Raw genomic sequence first — 18,715 nt, 5'->3', positions numbered from 1 at the left:
TTCAAACTTACAGCCTTTGCAGCTAAAGGCATGGATATTCTGGTGCAGCAGTAAACATCAGCAATGTTCAAGAAGCCACAATTCAAGGAGAACAGATATCTTAGAGATTTGTGGACTGCTGGTCATTACAAAGATAGCTTGTGGTGAGGTCATGGAAGGATTTATATATGATAATACTTTTAAATATGAGGTATTGCTTAGTGCTGTACCAGTTCAGGTAAGTGAGAACATGTGCGATATATGAATTAGGATATTGGCAATAGCATACTGAACAACATCAGCAGAGGGGAAGATAGGAATCATAGATTCTGTGCTGACCATCAAGTACTTATGTATACTAATCTATAGCATTCTCATAGAGTCATACAACATGGAAACAGACCATTTGGCCCATCATGTTTATGTCGACCAGTGGGAACCCATCTGTATTAATCACATCTTCTAGCACTTGGCCTGTAGCCTTCCATGGCCAGGTGATTCAAGTGCCTGTCTAGACACTACCTAAATGCTGTCAGTGACTGCTTTCACCACCCTCTCAGGCAGTGTATTCCAGGTACTCATCACTCTCTGGGTAAAATAGGTCCTGCTCAGATCCCCTCTGAATCTCTTACCCCTTACCCTAAATCTATGTATTCTAGTTTTATGTACCTCCGATTACAGAGTTATGATCACAATCTCCAAAATGCTCCCCCATTGACACTGCCTCCACTTGACTGGTCACATTCCCCAAGATAAGATCCAGTAATGCTCCTTACCTTGTTGGACTATCTACATATTTTGTCAAAAACCTCTCCTGGACACACCTTAAGAATTCTGCCGCCTCTGATCCTATTGTGCTATGGCAATCCCAGTTAATATTTGGGAAATTGAAATCCCTTGATATTATAAGCCTCTTTTTATTACATCTCTCTGCTATTTGCCTACATAACTGTCCTTCTATTTCCTGTTGACTCTTAGGAGGTCTGTAATACACCCTCAGCAAAGTGACAACACCCTTTTTTGTTCCTAATCTCCAATCATATGGAAAGGCTCTACTTATTTGGTGTGCCTTCTAAGATATCTGCCCTCAATATTGAAGCAGTCCTTGTCTAAAGTTCAATGCCATCTCCTCTTTTACATCTCTCTCTGTCTCACCTGAAAATTCCATACCCTGGATAATGAATTGCTAGTTCCTTTCAATCATGTATCAGAATATGTTGTATACCATATCAAAAATATTTTAGTCCCACATCTTTATTGAAGCCTTAAGTTCATCTACCATATTAGTTGGACACTGCATTAAAGTAGATGTGATATAGCTTTGTATTCCCCACGTATGCCAAATGGACAATAACTTTTTCTCCTTTAGGCTTGTCTGTACAAAGCAGAGGGTTGTGGTGGAGGGAGTGCATTTGGATTGGAGGGCTGTGACTAGTGGTGTCCCACAGGGATTGGTTCTGGGACCCCTACTTTTTGTGATATTTATTAATGACTTAGATGAGGGGTTGGAAGGGTGGGTCAGCAAGTTTGCAGATGACACAAAGATCGGTGGTGTTGTGGATAGTGTGGAGGGCTGTCGAAGCTTACAGAGGGATATTGATAGGATGCAGAGCTGGGCTGAGAAGTGGCAGATGGATTTCAATCCGGAGAAGTGTGAGGTGGTACACTTTGGAAGGACAAACTCCAAGGCGGAATACAAGATAAATGGCAGGATTCTGGGCAGTGTAGAGGAGCAGAGGGATCTGGGGGTTCATATCCACAGATCACTGAAAGTTGCCTCACAGCTGAATAGGGTAGTTAAGAAAGCTTATGGGATGTTAACTTTCATAAATCGTGGGATTGAGCTTAAGAGCCGCGAAGTAATGATGCAGCTTTACAAAACTCTGGTTAGACTACACTTAGAGTACTGTGTCCAGTTCTGGTCACCTCATTATAGGAAGGATGTGGAGGCGTTGGAAAGGGTGCAGAGGAGATTTACCAGGATGCTGCCTGGTTTAGAGAGTATGGATTATGAGGAGAGACTAAAGGAGCTGGGGCTTTACTCATTGGAGAGAAGGAGGATGAGGGGAGACATGATAGAGGTATACAAAATATTAAGAGGAATAGATAGAGTGGACAGCCAGCGCCTCTTTCCCAGGGCACCAATGCTCGATACAAGAGAGCATGGCTTTAAGGTAATGGGTGGGAAGTTCAAGGGAGACGTCAGAGGGAGGATTTTCACCCAGAGAGTGGTTGGTGCATGGAATGCGCTGCCTGGGGTCGTGGTGGAGGCTGATACGTTGGTCAAGTTCGAGAGATTGTTAGATAAGCATAAGGAGGAATTTAAAATAGAGGGATATGTGGGAGGAAGGGATTAAATAGTTTTAGGAGTGGTTTGAAGGTTGGCACAACATGGTGGGCCAAAGGGCCTGTATTGTGCTGTATTGTTCTATGGTTCTTCTACGGTGACTGCACTTCCCCATCTGAATATTTACTGAGCCCCATTCCCCTGCCAACTCAGTTTACATCTTCCCCAATAATATTAGCAATCTTCCCTGCAAGCATGTTGTTCGCATTCAAGTTTAGGTGCAACCTATCCTGCTTGTGCATGTCCCCCCTTCCCCAGAAACACTCCTAGAACCGAAAGGCCATCCTCTTGCACCTTCCCTTCAGCCACACATTCATTTTGCCTATCCTTCTACTCCTAGACTCACCTAAGTCTGGAAGCAATCCAGAGTATACAGCCTTTGAGGTCCTGCTCTTTAAATGGCTACATGCTTCCAAAACACATTGCAGGACCTCATCCCTTCTTCTACCTGTGTTGTTGCTATCAATATATGCCAGGACCACTGGCTGTTCATCACCTTCTTTAGAATGCTCATGTAGATACTTCATAAATGTTGTGAGAGTACCTGTCGACACAACTTACTCAGACAGTGCATTACAGATTCCACCCACCCTTGGGGTGAAAAGTTCTTCTGCAGATTTCCTCTAAACTTTTAACCCCTTACCCTAAACCAATGCCTTTTAGTTTTAGTTACCTCTGCTGTGGGGAAAAATTTCCCATTATCTTTGTTCCTATAATTTTGTATACTTATATCAGGAAAACTTTAGCATCCTCCGGTCTAAGGGAAACAAACCCAGGCTATTGAGGTCTCATCTTCTAACTGAAATGCACCACTCCATTACTGGTGTACTTTATGAAGTTCTGGTCACTATATTAAAGGAAGCATGATATTGCATTGGGTAGGTGTAGAAGAGATTCGTGAGGATGGAGCTATTCAGTTACAAGCAGAGTCTGGATAGACTGGGTTTGTTTTCCTTGGAGCAGAAAAGTGGAACTTGATAGAGGTTTACAAAATTATGAGGGGCATAGGTTGGGTAGACAGGAACAAACTTTTCCCTTAGCGGAGGTGTCTGCAATCAGACGGCATAGGTTTAAGCTAAGAAGTATGAGGTTTAGAGGGCATATAGGGAGGATATTTTTATCCACATGGTGGTGGTTTGGAATGCATTGCCTCAAGCATTCATAACCCGGGGATGTCTTGTATTGACCAAGTGATGGCAAATGGGATTAGTGTAGATAGGCACCTCATGGATAGCATGGACAGACCACCTCTTTTGCAATGTGTTCCAAGACATCATTATTGTCTTCCTCACCTTCCATCCTACATCCCTCAAGAGATTCTCCCAATCATCCTTTGCAAGTTCCTGTCGAGAGCCATCAAAGTTAGCCTTGCCCCAATTTAGGACATGGACTGGTCCTATCCTTTCCATAATAGATCATTGTGATCTCTACTGGGGCAGAGGTGACCTGTACAAGAGGGACGGGTTGCACCTGAACTGGAGGGGGAATCAGTATCCTGGCAGGCAGATTTGCTAGTGCTATTAGAGTGGGTTTAAACTAGTTTGGCAGAGGGGTGGGATCCTAAGCAGCAGGCAGGCGAATGAGAGGCTGTAAAGTGATGCAGAAGTCAGTGACCGCAAGTTGAATAGGGCATGACAGGCAGGAGAATGGCAGAGAGTGAAGAAAGCCCATTTGATTAAATTGCATTTATTTCAATGCAAGAGGTCTGACAGGTAAGGCGGATGAACTTAGGGCTTGGATACCTAGATAGGACTGGGATATTATAGCCATTATAGAAACATGGCTAAGGGAGGGACAGGACTGGCAGCTTAATGTTCCATGGTACAGGTGCTTTTCACAGGCTAGAGGCAGAGGAAAGGGAGGAAGGGGAGTTGCGTTTTTGATTAAGGGTCAGCTATGAAATTACTGAAGGATCATCCAGTGAGACTTTATGGGTGGAAGAGAAATAAGAAGGGGTTGATCACCTTGTTGGGGTTGTACTATAGGCCCCCAAATAGTCAATGGGAATTAGAAGAACAAATGCAGGGAGGTTGTGGAGAGTTGTAAGAAGAATAGGGTTGTCATAGTAGAGGATTTTAACTTTCCTAACGTAGACTGGGACTGCCATACTGTTAAGGGCTTAGATAGGGTGGAATTTGTTAAGTGTGTTCAGGAAAATTTCCTTGGGAAATGTATAGAGGGCCCTACAAGGGAGAGAGCAAAGCTCAACCTACTCTTGGGTAATAGGGCAGGGCAAGTGACTGAGGTGACATTGGGGGAGCACCTTGGAACCAGTGATCATAGATCTATTAGTTTTAAACTGGTTATGAAAAGGGACAGAACTGGTCCACAGGTTCAAGTTCTAAGTTGGGGCAAGGCAAATTTTGACAGTATTAGACAGGAGCTTGCAAAGGTTGATTGGAGTAGGTTGTTTGCAGGCAAAGAGACCACAGGGAAGTAGGAGGCTTTTAAAGGTGAGATCGTGAGAGCTCAAGGTCTGCATGTTCCTGTTAGAGTGAAGGGCAAGTCTGGTAGGAGTAGGGAACCCTGGATGATGCGGGATATTGAGGCTTTGGCCAGGAAAAAGGAGGCATGGGTTCAGCTACAGGCAGCTGAGATTGAGTGAATCCTTAGAGGAGTATAGGAGATGCAGGAGTGTACTCAAGAAGGAAATCAGGGGGGCATAAAATAGCTTTGGCAGAGAAGATTAAGGAAAATCCCAAGAGATTTTAAAAGTATATTAAGGGGAAAAGTGTACCTAGAGAGAGAATAGGGCCCCTCAAAAACCAAAGGGGACATCTTTGTGTGGAGTTGTAGGAGATGGGCCAGGTCCTTAATGAATATTACTCCTCTGTTTTTACCATGGAGAAAGACATAAAGACTTCTGAACTGGGAAAGGTAAGTGGGGAGGTCTTGGGGATAGTCCGCATTACAGTGGAGGAGGTGCTGGATGTCTTAAAAAGTATGAAGGTCGACAAATCTCCAGGGCCTGACCAGGTATATCCAAGAACACTGTGGAAGGCTAGAGAAGAAATAGTGGGAGCCTTGGCTGAGATATTTGCATAATTGTTAGCCATGGGTGACGTGGTGGTAGACTGGAGGGTAGTGAATGTTGTACCTTTATTTAAGAAGGGCGGCAAAGAAAAACCTCTGTGGTAGGTAAGTTACTGGAGAGGATCCTGAGGGACAAGATATACATGTATATGGAAAGATGGGTTGATTAGGGATAGTCATTATGGCTTCATGGGAGATCATGTCTCATGAACAACTGAATTTTTTGATGATGTTATGAAGAAAGTCGATGAGGGTAGGGTGGTAAATGTGGTTTATATGGAGTTTGATAAGGTTCCATATGGTAGGCTGCTCTGGAAGGTTAGATCACATGGAATTCAGGGAGAGCTGGCTAATTAGATACAGAATTGGCTTGATGGTAGAAAGCAGAGGGTGATGGTGGAAAGTTGTTTCTTGGACTGGGGTCCCTTGACTAGTGATGTGCCTCAGGGGTCAGTGCTGGGCCCATTGTTATTTATCATCTATATCAACGATTTGGATAACAATGTACAAGGCATGGTTAGTAAGTTTGCAGATGACACAAATAGGTGGTATAGTGGGCAGTAAGGAAGGTTACAAAAAATTACAGGGATATCTTGATCAGCTGAGGAATGGCAAATGAAGTTTAATTCAGATAAGTGCGAGGTGCTGCATTTTGGGAAGTCAAATCCAGGTAGGACTTTCACTGAACGGCAGAGCCCTGGGGAAGTGTTGCAGAACACAGAGTACAAGTACATGGTTCCCTGAATGTGGAGTCACAGGTAGATGGTGGAAAAGAAGGTTTTTGGCACACTGGCCTTCGTCAGTCAGGGCATTTGGAATAAAAGTTGGGAGGTCACGGTGTGGTTGTACAGGATGCTGGTGAGGCTGCACTTGGAGTATTGTGTTCAGTTTTCTGCTATAGGAAAGATATTATTAAACAAAAGAATGCAGAAAAAAATTTAGAAGGATGTTGCCAGGAATTAAGAGACTGAGTTATAGGGAGAGGTTGGTTAGGCTAGGACTTTATTCCTTGGAGCATAGGAGACTGAGAGGTGATCTTATAGAGGTGTATAAAATCAGGAGGGGCAATAGATAGAGTGAATGCATTCGGTCTTTTCCCCAGGGTTGGGGAATCACGAACTAGAGGACTTAGTGTTAAGGTGAGAGGGGAAAGATTTAATAGCAACTTGAGAGGTAACTTTTTTACACAATGGGTGGTGTGTATGTGGAATGAGCTGCCAGAGGAAGTGGTTGAGGCAGGTACAATAACAAATTTTAAAAGACAGTTGGACGGGTACATGGATTGGAAAGGTTTAGAAGGTTATGGGCCAAACGCAGGCAAATGGGACTAGCTTCGATGGGTCATCTTAGTCGGCATGGACCAGTTGGGATGAAGGGCCTGTTTCCATGCTGTATGAAAAACACATCAAGATGCTGGAGGAACTCAGCAGGTCGGGCAGCATCGTGGAGAAAAGTATACGGTCAATGTTTTGGGTCAGGACCCTTCAGGACTGAAGATAGGAAAAGGGGAAGCCCAATATATAGGAGTGAAAAAACAGAACAGTGATAGCTGGACAATAGAGGGGAGGGCAGGATGGGCACAGGGAGGTGACAGGTAGATGCAGGTAATAGATAGTGATAGGCAGGTGTCGGGGAGGAGGGGAGGGCAGATCCACCAGGGGATGGGTCAAAGGTGTGGAGGCAGGTGGAATGGGGGGAGGGGAGAAGAGGGAAAGGAGAGAGAGAAAAAAGCGAGAGAGGCTAGGAAGGGAAAGAAAAGAAGAGGCGGGGTGGGGGTGGGGTTGGTTTACTTAAAGTGGGAAACTTCGATGTTCATCCCGTTAGGCTGTAAGGTCCCAAGACGGAAAATGTGTTGTTCTTCCAGTTCCTGGCAGTGGAGGAGGCTGAGGACCGACATATCAGTGATGGAGTGGGAGGGGAAGTTAAGGTGACTGGCAATAGGGAAACGCAGATCGCCGTTATGGACAGAGCATAGGTGTTCTACGAAACGGTCACCTAGTCTGTGTTTTGGTCTCGCCAATGTAGAGGAGGCCACACTTGGAGCACCAACAGCATCTGCAGTTCTTTGTTTCTCCATACTGTATGACTCTATGAACTCTTCTAAAACTAATAGAATTATGGTCACTGGTCTACAAGTGCTCCCCCACTGACACTGCAGGGAGGGGTGGCTAGTGTTGTACCTTTATTTAAGAAAATCTGCAAGGACAATCTAGGGAACTATATGCCAGGGAGCTGAAAATCAGTGACAGGAAAGTTATTGAAGTGGATTCTGAGAAACAGGATCTACCTGCATTTGGAAAGGCAAGGACTGATTAGGGATAAAGAGCATGGCTCTGTGCATCTGAAATCATGTCTCACAAACTTGAATGAGGTTTTTGAAGAGGTGACTAAGAGGATTGATGAAGGCAGGGCAGTAGACATTATCTGCATGGATTTTAGCAAGGCTTTTGACAAGGTCCCACATGGTAGACTAGTCTGGAAGGTTAGATCACATGGCATCCAGGGTGAGCTCATCAAATGGATAAAAACTGGCTTAGTGGAAGGAGACAGAGGTTGGTAGTGGAGGGTGGTTTTACAGATTGGAGGCCAGTGACCAGTGTTCTTAATGGAAATCATCACACAATATAACCTTTTAAGTAGTTAGGAAACTGTCCATCTGGACATCTCTTACTCCAGTAGTTACTAGAAGCTGTATCATTGATGAAGGAAGATGACTGTATAATCTGTTTATCCCTTGATTGTAGATGTGGTTAAAGTTAGATTCTCAAATCACTGATGCAGCTAATGGAGCAAAAGACAATGTGAAATTTCTGCAAGCATTGGAGAAAGTCTGTCAGCCGCTTTACAATTCTGATCCAGTAAGTTTTTTTTTCCAAAGGATTTTTGTTTTGTTCTGTAAATTTATGTTTAGCAGTCAAAACTTTGCTTGATGAGCTGATGACAACACATAGAAACAATCATGGAAACTTATAGGGCAGAAGGAAGCCAGCCAGCCCTATGTTGGTTATGGCTCTTAAGATGTTCTCCAGGTACTTGATAAATGTGGTGAACATTTCTGTCCCCATCTCCATATAATGCCAGAGAGTTGTACAGCATAGAACCAGGCCCTTTGGCCTACCACATCTCTGTCGACCATCATGCGTATCTATATCAATCCCACTTGTCTTCAATAATTCCATGTCCCTCTATTCAAGTACTTGTCCAGATGCTTCTTAAGTGTCATTGCTGTTTCCGCCTCCATCACCTCCTCTGGCAGCTCATTCCAGATGCCAACTACTTTTTGTGTGAAAAATTTAGCCCTCAGATTCCCTTTAAACTTCCTCCCTCTCACCTTAATTCTATGCCCTCTAGTTTTAGATGCCCCTATCAGAGGAAACAGACTGACTATCTACCCTATCTATGCCTTGCATAATTTTATATGCCTCTATTCTGTCACCTCTCAGTGTCCTTCACTCCAGGGAAAACAAACCCAGCCTATTCAATCTCTCCCTATAATTCAAGCCTTTCAGTCCAGGCAACATCCTTGTGAATCTTTTCTGCACCCTCTCCAGCTTTTCGGTAATGTGGCGATCCCAGAACTGCACACAATACTCCATATGACCTAATGAACATTTCATACGGCTGTAACATGTCCCAACTCTTGTACTCAGTGCCTCAGCTGATGAAGGCAAGCATGCCACTTGCATTATTCACCACCTCGTCTACTTGAGTTGCCACTTTCAGGGAACTATGTGTCATCTTTTATAATCTGCCACATACATTCTCAACCAAATTGTCAATATATATGATAAACTAGTTCTGGGTCCTCTTAGTCCCTATGGCACACTGGTCTCCAGCCTCCAATCTGAAAAAGAACCCTCCACTACCACCCTCTGCCTCCTACCACCAATTGAGTCTTGTATCTAATTGGTGAGCTCACCCTGGATCTAGTGTTCTAACCTTCCAGAGCAGCCTCCCATGTAGGACCTTTTCAAGGCCTTCTGAACCACCCTGTCTGCGTCTTTTTTTTCAAACTTTTTATTAGTTTTGAAATTAATATAGATTAATATATAACATCAATGTTTGTACATGTAATGCAAAAAGATCAGGAGAACAATCATGGCATAGATAATCATAAAGAACAATAAAATATAAAAATTTGTAGATCCCTCAATCTCAGTAAATGAATATAATAGAAAAGAAAAGAAGAGAATTATTATATATATAAAAGAAAAGAAAGGAAAAAAAAATCCTCAAATCAATAAGAAAAATTACAAACAATATATCAAACCAAACTAAACAGAAAAATTTCAAAAAGAACAAAAAGAAAAAAAAAAGACTGGACTAAAATTTCTCAGTAGAAACAGAGCAATATTACGACATCAACTCCGTTCCTCTAAATCAGAGAATTATTGAAAGGGGGAACTATATCATGTGAAAATATTGAATAAATGGACTCCAAATATCTTCAAATTTAAGCGAAGGATCAATAGTACCACTCCTAATTTTTTCCAAGTTTAAACATGATATAGTTTGAGAGAGCCATTGAAAAGTAGTAGGGGGTATTGGATCCTTCCATTTAAGCAAAATGGATCGTTTAGCTATTAATGTAACAAAGGCTTCTATCCTGCTGTTATAAGACTTTTTTCGATATTTGTAGATTAGAAATTTTTTAAAAGCTACTGTACCCTCTTTTCCAACACCTTACAAAACTGAAATTACAGAAAAAAATTTAGGTCTTAATCCTTATCAGAAGGGCTTGATAGCAATAATCTATGATTTAATTATGAAAGTACATCCAGAATGACTGGACAAAATTAAGAATGAATGGGAAAGTGAACTCCAGACATCTTTACCTACAGAGACATGGAAGAAAATTCTTCATTTAGTTAATGCATCTTCGATGTGTGCCAGACACTCTTTGATACAGTTTAAGGTAGTCCACAGGACCCATATGTCAAAAGATAAGCTAGCCTGTTTTTATCACCATATAAATCCTATATGTGACATTTGTAAATCGAATGTGGCTTCTTTGACACATATGTTTTGGTCCTGTCCTCTTTTGGAAAAATATTGGAAAGACATCTTTAACATTATCTCAACTGTATTGAATATTGATTTACGACCTCACCCTATCACTGCAATTTTTGGATTACCAAGGATAGACTCTGGCCATTTATCTGCTTCCACTTACCGTATGATTGTCTTCGTCGTCTTGGTCATCTCTTCAAAATCAAATTGGATACCTGGGACCTTTTTTGGGGGAGGCAAGACCTATTTGCTAAGGATGGGTTGCATCTAAACTCCAAAGGGTCCAATATCCTGGCGGGAATGTTTAATTTAGTTGTAGGGGAGGGTTTAAACTGATCTGGCAGGGGGATGGTAACCAGGATGCTAGGTTACAAGATGCTAAGGTGAGGGAGAAAGTGTATAGAAACGAATCCATTGAGGATGGCAAGAATGACAGGCAGGTGATAAGTCAGGATAATTTACTGAATAATAGAAGTACAACAAATCCGGATGTTAGGATACAGAATGTTAGGATCGGGGATGAGGATGTTCGGATACCGAATGTTAGGATAGGGGATGAGGTCTACACGAACATGTCTAAGATAGTAGGTAGCGAAGATAGTAAGAAGGATGGACAGGTAGAAAGTCAGGATAATCTGCTGATCAATAGAGGTACAGTAAAATCAATAGCAGATACCAGTCTAAACATACTATATTTAAATGCACGTAGCATCAGGAATAAAGTAGATGACCTAGTGGCACAACTACAGGTTAATAAATATGACATCGTTGCAATCACTGAGTCGTGGCTTCATGATGGATGTGATTGGGAACTGAATGTCAAGGGGTATACAGTATATAGGAAGGATAGGAGGGTAGGCAGAGGGGGAGGTGTGGCCATGATGGTTAGTAGCGATATAAAATCAATAGAAAGGAAGGACATTGGGTCAGAGGAGGTGGAATCCTTATGGGTGGAGCTGAGAAATAGCAAGGGTAAAAGAACAATAATAGCAGTCATATATAGGCCCCCGAACAGCAGTCAGGAAGTGGACCATAAGTTGCAGATTGAGATAGAAAAAGCATGTCAGAGTGACAATGTGAAGATAATTATGGGGGATTTTAACATGAAGGTGGACTGGGAAATGCAGCAAGGCGGTAGTACTCAGGAGAGTGAGTTTGTGGAATGTCTAAGGGATGTTTTTCTGGAGCAACTTATTGAGGAGCCCACCAGGGGATCGGCTGTTTTGGATTGGGTGCTGTGTAGTGAACCCGAGGTGATTAGGGAACTAAAGGTAAAGGAACCACTGGGAACAAGTGATCACAATATGATTGAGTTTAGTTTCAAGTTTGAGAAGGAGAAGCTGATAACTGGTGTATCGATATTTCAGTGGAATAAGGGAAATTACAAAGGTATGAGAGATGAGTTGGCCCAAATTGATTGGAGGAGTAAGTTAGCTGGAGGGACGGCAGAGGAAAAATGGAAGAAATTTCTACAGGAAATAAGGACAATGCAGGACAGATATATTCCAAGAAAAAAGAAGGTTTTGAATGGAAAAAAGGCACAGATGTGGATAACGAGGGAGGTGAAGGATAAAATAAAAGCAAAAGGGGCGGCGTACAAAGTAGCAAAAATTAGTGGGAAAACAGAAGATTGGAACGATTTTAAAAATCTGCAGAGAGAAACTAAGAAGGTCATTAGGAAAGCAAAGATGAGTTACGAAAGGAAGCTGGCGGACAACATTCGGAAGGATTCTAAGAGTTTTTTTAAATACATAAGGAATAAAAGAGAGACACGGGTTGACATAGGACCAATTGATAACGGTGCAGGAGGTATTATAATGGATGATAGTGAGATGGCAAGGGAATTGAATGAATATTTTGCATCGGTCTTCACCGTGGAGGACATAAGCAATGTGCCCATTAGTCAGGAGTCTCACGAATTGGAGCTGAGTTCAATTGAGATTAATAGGGAGAAGGTGCTTGGAAAACTAAAGGGGCTTAAGGCTGATAAGTCTCCCGGACCGGATGAGGTGCATCCCCGGGTTCTGAAGGAGGTGGCTGTGGAGATAGCAGAGGCGTTGGCGATTATTTTTCAGGAATCGATAGATTCTGGCATGGTTCCGGAGGACTGGAGGGTAGCGAATGTAGTTCCGTTGTATAAGAAAGGTGGGAGGCAGCACAAAGGCAATTACAGACCTATTAGTCTGACGTCAGTGGTGGGAAAATTATTGGAGTCTATCCTCAAGGAGGAGGTTACCGAATACCTAGAGGCGCAAGGCAAGATAGGACCTAGTCAACATGGTTTTGTGAAGGGGAGGTCCTGTCTGACCAACCTATTGGAGTTTTTTGAAGAAATCACAGGTAGGGTGGATAAGGGAGAGGCGGTAGATGTTGTGTATTTAGACTTTCAAAAGGCCTTCGATAAGGTGCCTCACAAGAGACTGATTAATAAGATGAGAGGTCATGGAATTATGGGCAGGGTAGCAAAATGGGTGGAGAATTGGCTGGTTGGCAGGAAGCAAAGGGTGGAAATAAAAGGATCTCGTTCTGGTTGGTTACTGGTTACTAGTGGTGTGCCGCAAGGGTCGGTGTTGGGGCCTCTCCTTTTTACCCTGTACATCAATGATTTGGATGATGGAATAAATGGTTGTGTGGCTAAGTTTGCGGATGACACCAAGATAAGTGGAGGAGTAGGGAGCATAGAGGAAATAGAAAGAATGCAGAGGGACCTAGACAGTTTAGGAGAATGGGCAAGGAAATGGCAGATGAGATTCAATGTTGAGAAATGTGCAGTTGTACACTTTGGAAGTAGAAATAAGCGGGTAGATTATTATCTAGAAGGAGAGAAGATTGATAGTGCGGTAGTACAAAGGGACTTGGGGGTACTCATACAAGATACCTTAAAAGTTAACCACCAGGTTGGATCGGTGGTTAAGAAAGCGAATGCTATGTTGGCATTCATCTCGAGAGGTATAGTGTATAAAAGTAAGGAAGTGTTGATGAGGCTCTACGGGGCGCTAGTGAGGCCTCATTTGGAATACTGTGCGCAGTTTTGGGCCCCGCATCTTAGGAAGGATGTGCTGACGTTGGAGAGGGTTCAGAGGAGATTTACGAGAATGATTCCAGGAATGAAAGGGCTTAAGTATGATGAGCGTTTGTCGGCTCTTGGACTGTACTCGCTGGAGTACAGAAGGATGAGAGGGGACCTCGTAGCGACATTTAAAATGTTGACAGGTAAGGATAGAGTAGATGTGGCTAGGCTGTTTCCCTTGGTGGGCGTGTCCAGGACCAGAGGGCACAATCTTAGAATTAGAGGGTACAGTTTCAAGACAGAGATGAGGAGAAGTTTCTTTACCCAGAGGGTGGTGAAATTGTGGAACTCCTTGCCACGCACAGCAGTGGAGGCCAGATCAGTGGGGGTATTCAAGGAGGAGATAGACAGATATCTAAATAGTCAGGGTATCAAGGGATATGGGGATAAGGCTGGCAAATGGGATTAGAATAGTTTTTTTTTCTCTCTCTTTTTTTCCCACCCCATTTCTTTTTCCCTTTTCCTTGGAGCAGACTCGATGGGCCGAATGGCCTGCTTCTGCTCCCTTATCTTGTGATCTTGTGAAATTTGTGAGATATGATTTTACACACACAAAGCTATGCTGACTATCCCAAATATGTCAAAACACAAGAGACTGCAGATGCTGAAATCTGGAGCGATAAAGAAATTGCTGGAGGAACACAGCAGGTCAGGCAGCATCTGAAGAGAGAAACCTACAATCAACATTTTAGGTCAAGACTATCCATTTCCATTTACAGATCTAATCTTCACATCTTTCATAGTTCCTGCTGTACATCCAGCCCCCTATCACCCAGCTTCTTTCCCCTCCTCTATCTACTTGTCTTCCCATCACTCACACACTCCTACTGGGTCACCTCCCCCCACTGCTCCCATCTGCCCACCCTACCTTATTTATTTCCATGCTCACCTTCATTTCCTATCAGATTTTGTCATTTGCAGCCCCTTGCTGACTCCACCTATCACCTCCCAGCTTTGGTCGCTATTTAATTGGTTGGTTCATTGGAAATGGAATTGGTTTATTATTGTCACATGTACCGAGGTGTAGTGAAAAACTTCTCTTGCATACCCTTCATACAGATCAATTCATTACGCAGTGCATTGAGGTAGTACAAGTTAAAACAATAACAGACTGCAGAATAAAGTGTAATAGCTACAGAGAAAGTGCAGTGCAAGTAGACAATAAGATGCAAGGTCATAATGAGGTAGATTGTGAGGTAAGAGTCCACCTTATCATACTAGGGGACCGTTCAATAGTCTTTAACAGCAGGATAGAAGCTGTCCTTGAGCCTGATGAGATGTGCTTTCAGGCATTTGTATCTTCTGCCCAATGGGAGAGGGGAGAAGAGAGAATGTCTGGGGTGGATGGGGTCTTTGATTATGTTGTCTGCTTTATCGAGGTAGTGAGAAGTGTAGACAGAGTCCATGGAGGGGAGGCTGGTTTCTGTGATGTGCTAAGCTGCGTCCACAACAATTTCTGCAGTTTTGTGCAGAAAGTTGTGGACAGAGCAGTTGCCATACCAAGCTGTGATGCACCCGTATTGGTTTAAGGTGAGAGGTGAAAGATTTAAAAGGGATCGGTGGGGCACCTTTACACACAGAAAGTGGTGCGTATATGGAGTGAGCTGCCAGAGAATGTGGCTGAGGCAGGTACCATAACAACGTTTAAAAGACAATTGGATAACTATGTGGATAGGAGGGGTTTAGAAGAGGGATATGGGCAAATGGGACTAGCTTGGTGGGCACTATGGTCAGCATGGATGCATTGGGCTGAAGGGCCTGTTTTCATGCTGTATTACTGCATGACGAGACAAACTCCCATATGGTGTTAAGACTTCTTCAAAGAATTTGATGTGCATTTAATGGTTGAATATTGTTGGCTATCCTGATCAATATTTAGCTAGACATTCATGTGAAGCAGGTCAGCCTATGGGTCTTATGACATTGGTAGTGGATATTGTTCATCATTGCTCACTTTTTGAGATGTGAGTAAATTGATCAATATACTTGGTACAATTTTAGTTAAGAGAATCACTTTTTCTCTTGAATCGCCTTGATTATTTCAGCATTTTTTACTCTCATCTCATTCTAAGATAACATCACTGTAAGTTTACAAGGAATCATACAGCACAGAAACTGATCCTTCGGCCCACCACATCTGTATCAATCTTTGTCCCTATCTATACTAAAATCCTGTTCAAAAACTCAGACACTAAGCTCTCTATCTTCACATCTTTCTTCTTGGTGAATACAGCCCTGTCTCTAGCAGGACTATCTATGTATTGTCTCAAATCTCTCCTGGATGCACTTCCTGTGTTTCTTATCATGCCTCTGTCTGCTCTGCCTACTAGACTTGCTTGCTAGATCCTCTACATTTGATTAAACTGCAACTCTGTGTCCCAGCCCACTACGAGATTAGTTTAAATCCTGCAAAACCCTTTAGCTACGTATTCATCTGACCTCTCCTATTTCTACATTCACTAACATGTAGCATGGGAAATAATCCTGAGATTACAACCTTAAAGATCCAGATTTTTAATGTTTTACCTTACTGCTTGTTTACATTGCAGGATTTCATTCCTCTTTTTATCCATGCTGCTCATCCACCCCTTTCAGATTGCTCTGTTACCACTTCGACATATTGTTGACCCTGGCACCAGGGAGGCAACAGACCATTCTTGAGTCTCACATGTGGCCACAGAGAAGATTGTCTGTTTCCCTCATTATTGAATCCCCTATCATTACGGCTCACTTAGACTTTTCTCTCTCCTGCTCCCTGGCAGAGCCAACCATGGTGCCACAAACTTGTCTGTTGCTGCTGATTTACTCCTTGAGGCCATTCCCTGCCTCTAACAGTATCCAAAATTATATACCTGTTTGAGAGGGGAACAAGCACAGGGAACTCCTGCATTACCTGCCTGTACTTACTGCCCTTTCTGGTGGTCACTCATCTTCTTTCTGCCCCTACTGACGGTGTGACCAACTCACTAAACAAAATGTCTACATTTTCAGCATCATGGATGCTCCACAGCAAGTCTAATAGCAGTTCCAATTGTTCTATACAGTCAGACAGAAGCTGCAACTGAACATAGTTTCCAGGGATCAAAGAAATAGGAAGTGTCCATGATTTCCCACATACTGAAGAAAGAGCATACTAATGCCCTTACTCCCATACCTGATAATCACTAGTCATCTCTGCTACTCACCCTCCATAAACCCATAGCTCACCAAAGCCTTCACTTTGACCTCAACAGCAGCACTTTGACCTCAAAGGGTTTGTCACTCCAGAATGACCGCTCCTAAAATGTCTGGCACTCTTTTGTACTCTATGCTGCTGCTCCTGCTCACTGCAGGCTACTTGGAAGCCTAGTGCTCTTTTATACCTTGCATACTGTGCTCCTTCTGTCACCTCTCCTGTTCACTGTAGGCCGCTCAGAAGCCTGGTGAAGTTTTATACTCCAGTCTCCGTGCTGCTTCTTTCCCGCTCACTGGCATTGTAACATCTCCAGTTACTCAACATATGAAGTAAGGAGCTCTAAAACTTTAGTAAAAGCTCTTAGCTTTCCAAAACAAATAAACAAAGTATCCATCTTGCTTTCTTCAAATATCATTGGCACCAAAGTTGATGACATAACATGCAAATGCATAATGTCTTCCTGATACTGAAGGGTAAATTTGTTCCACATCATTTGATCCACCGTATCTTCACAATATCTGTTTTAGTGTGATACCTGAATTACAGATGCCATTGGGAACCCTGCCAATTGTTCTGCTGCCACAAACCATGTCTGCCTCATAATCCTTTCTCGTGGAAATTTTGCTGGTATGTGGTCTATGTGTTGCTGCCTATTGCTGGTCCTGTATTTCTTACAGTGTTTTCACTGTTGGCTCACACCACTCCCAAAATGCTTCTAATAATCACTATTGCACTTACTGTACTGACACCTTTGGACTGCTGCAGTTTCACTGAAATTGCTGATGGGCTTTTGCAGTTAACTCTGAAAGAAACGAGCTGCTGGCGGAACTCAGCATCTGTGGAGAGAAATGGACAGTCATATCAGGTCAAGACCTTCCATCTGGACTGAAAGAGTAGAGGGGAGATAGCCAGTATAAAGAGGAAGGGGTAGAGCAAGAGCTGGCAAGTGATAGGTGGATCCAGGTGAGGAGGAGTTGATTGGCAGATGGAGCCAGGTGGGGGAGGGAAGGGTAGAGATAGCAACAGAGGCTGGGAAGTGATAGGTGGAGGCAACAAAGGGCTGTATGGAATCTAATAAGAAAGGAAGGTGAAGAGGAACCAAATAAGGGAACAGTGGGGGAAGGCGACCAGTGGGAGAAGTGTGTGGGTGATGGACAAATGGAGTAGGTGGGAGAGGGGAAAAAGCTGGGAGACGGGCAGGTTTGGAAAGAAGGGTGAGTGTGAGAGGACCTGGGTAGCATTTGTAGTCTCTTCTATCTCCAACTCTAAAAGAGACCTTTTCTCCTTTCTAGAGTTTTATCTAATGCTGTAGCCAGTTAACACATGAAATGGATACAGAGGCTATTAGAACACAGAACAGTACAGCACAGCACAGGAACAGGCCCTTTGGCCCACAGTTCTGTGCCAAACTAATTAAATGAGTAATTAGATGCCTAACCAAACTCATCTCTTATGCCTACACAATTTCTATACCCCTCCATTCTCTGCACATTTATGTGCCTGTCTAAAAGCCTCTTAAATGTCTCTATCATATTTGCCTCCACTGCCACACTGGGCAGTGCATTCCAGGTACCCAACACTCTCTGTGTAAAGCAACTTGCCCTGCACATCTCCTTTGAACTTATCTCCTCTCACCGTAAATGCGTGCCCTCTAGTATTAGACATTTCAACTCTGGGGAAAAAAGATACCAGCTGTCTATCTATGCCTCTTGTAACTTTATAAATTTCTGTCAGGTCTAAAAAGAAGTTAAAGGCTATTAAATAACAATAATTGTTTATTAACAGGCTGGACATGTTACACTTAAGCTATGTACGTATTTTGTCATATTAGCGCCTATTCCAGACTGGTTACTATGATTATTGCAAAATGGATATTTCACGACTTCTGTGTCCAATAAGAGTATAGGATGACCATGTACTGGCACCACACTTACCCACCAAAGGCCTGCTCTGTTGGGTTTCAAAGCTATTTTGACTTAATCGATGTTACCTCTGAAAATGTAGAAAATTCCTTTTTGGATCTGAAAAGTGATTTTTCTGCACTACTGGTAAAGTAAAGCTGGCAGAGCATATACACCTCCAAGGAATTTGGCTTAAGGTC

At 43.0% G+C, this 18,715-nt stretch overlaps 1 protein-coding gene across 1 annotated transcript in view; it reads left to right on the top strand.

Annotated features, from left to right (window-relative positions):
- LOC127575526 (dynein axonemal heavy chain 8-like) overlaps nt 1–18,715 on the top strand; it is a 443,415-nt gene that overhangs the window by 32,407 nt on the left and 392,293 nt on the right. Inside the window, 1 exon segment of the mRNA XM_052025459.1 lies at nt 8,104–8,217. Coding sequence (XP_051881419.1) covers nt 8,104–8,217 — 114 coding nt within the window.

This window comes from Pristis pectinata, chromosome 10 (assembly GCF_009764475.1).
Source record: "Pristis pectinata isolate sPriPec2 chromosome 10, sPriPec2.1.pri, whole genome shotgun sequence".
In the NCBI taxonomy this organism is placed as follows: domain Eukaryota; kingdom Metazoa; phylum Chordata; class Chondrichthyes; order Rhinopristiformes; family Pristidae; genus Pristis; species Pristis pectinata.
This window is presented reverse-complemented; position numbering and strand designations above follow the sequence as displayed.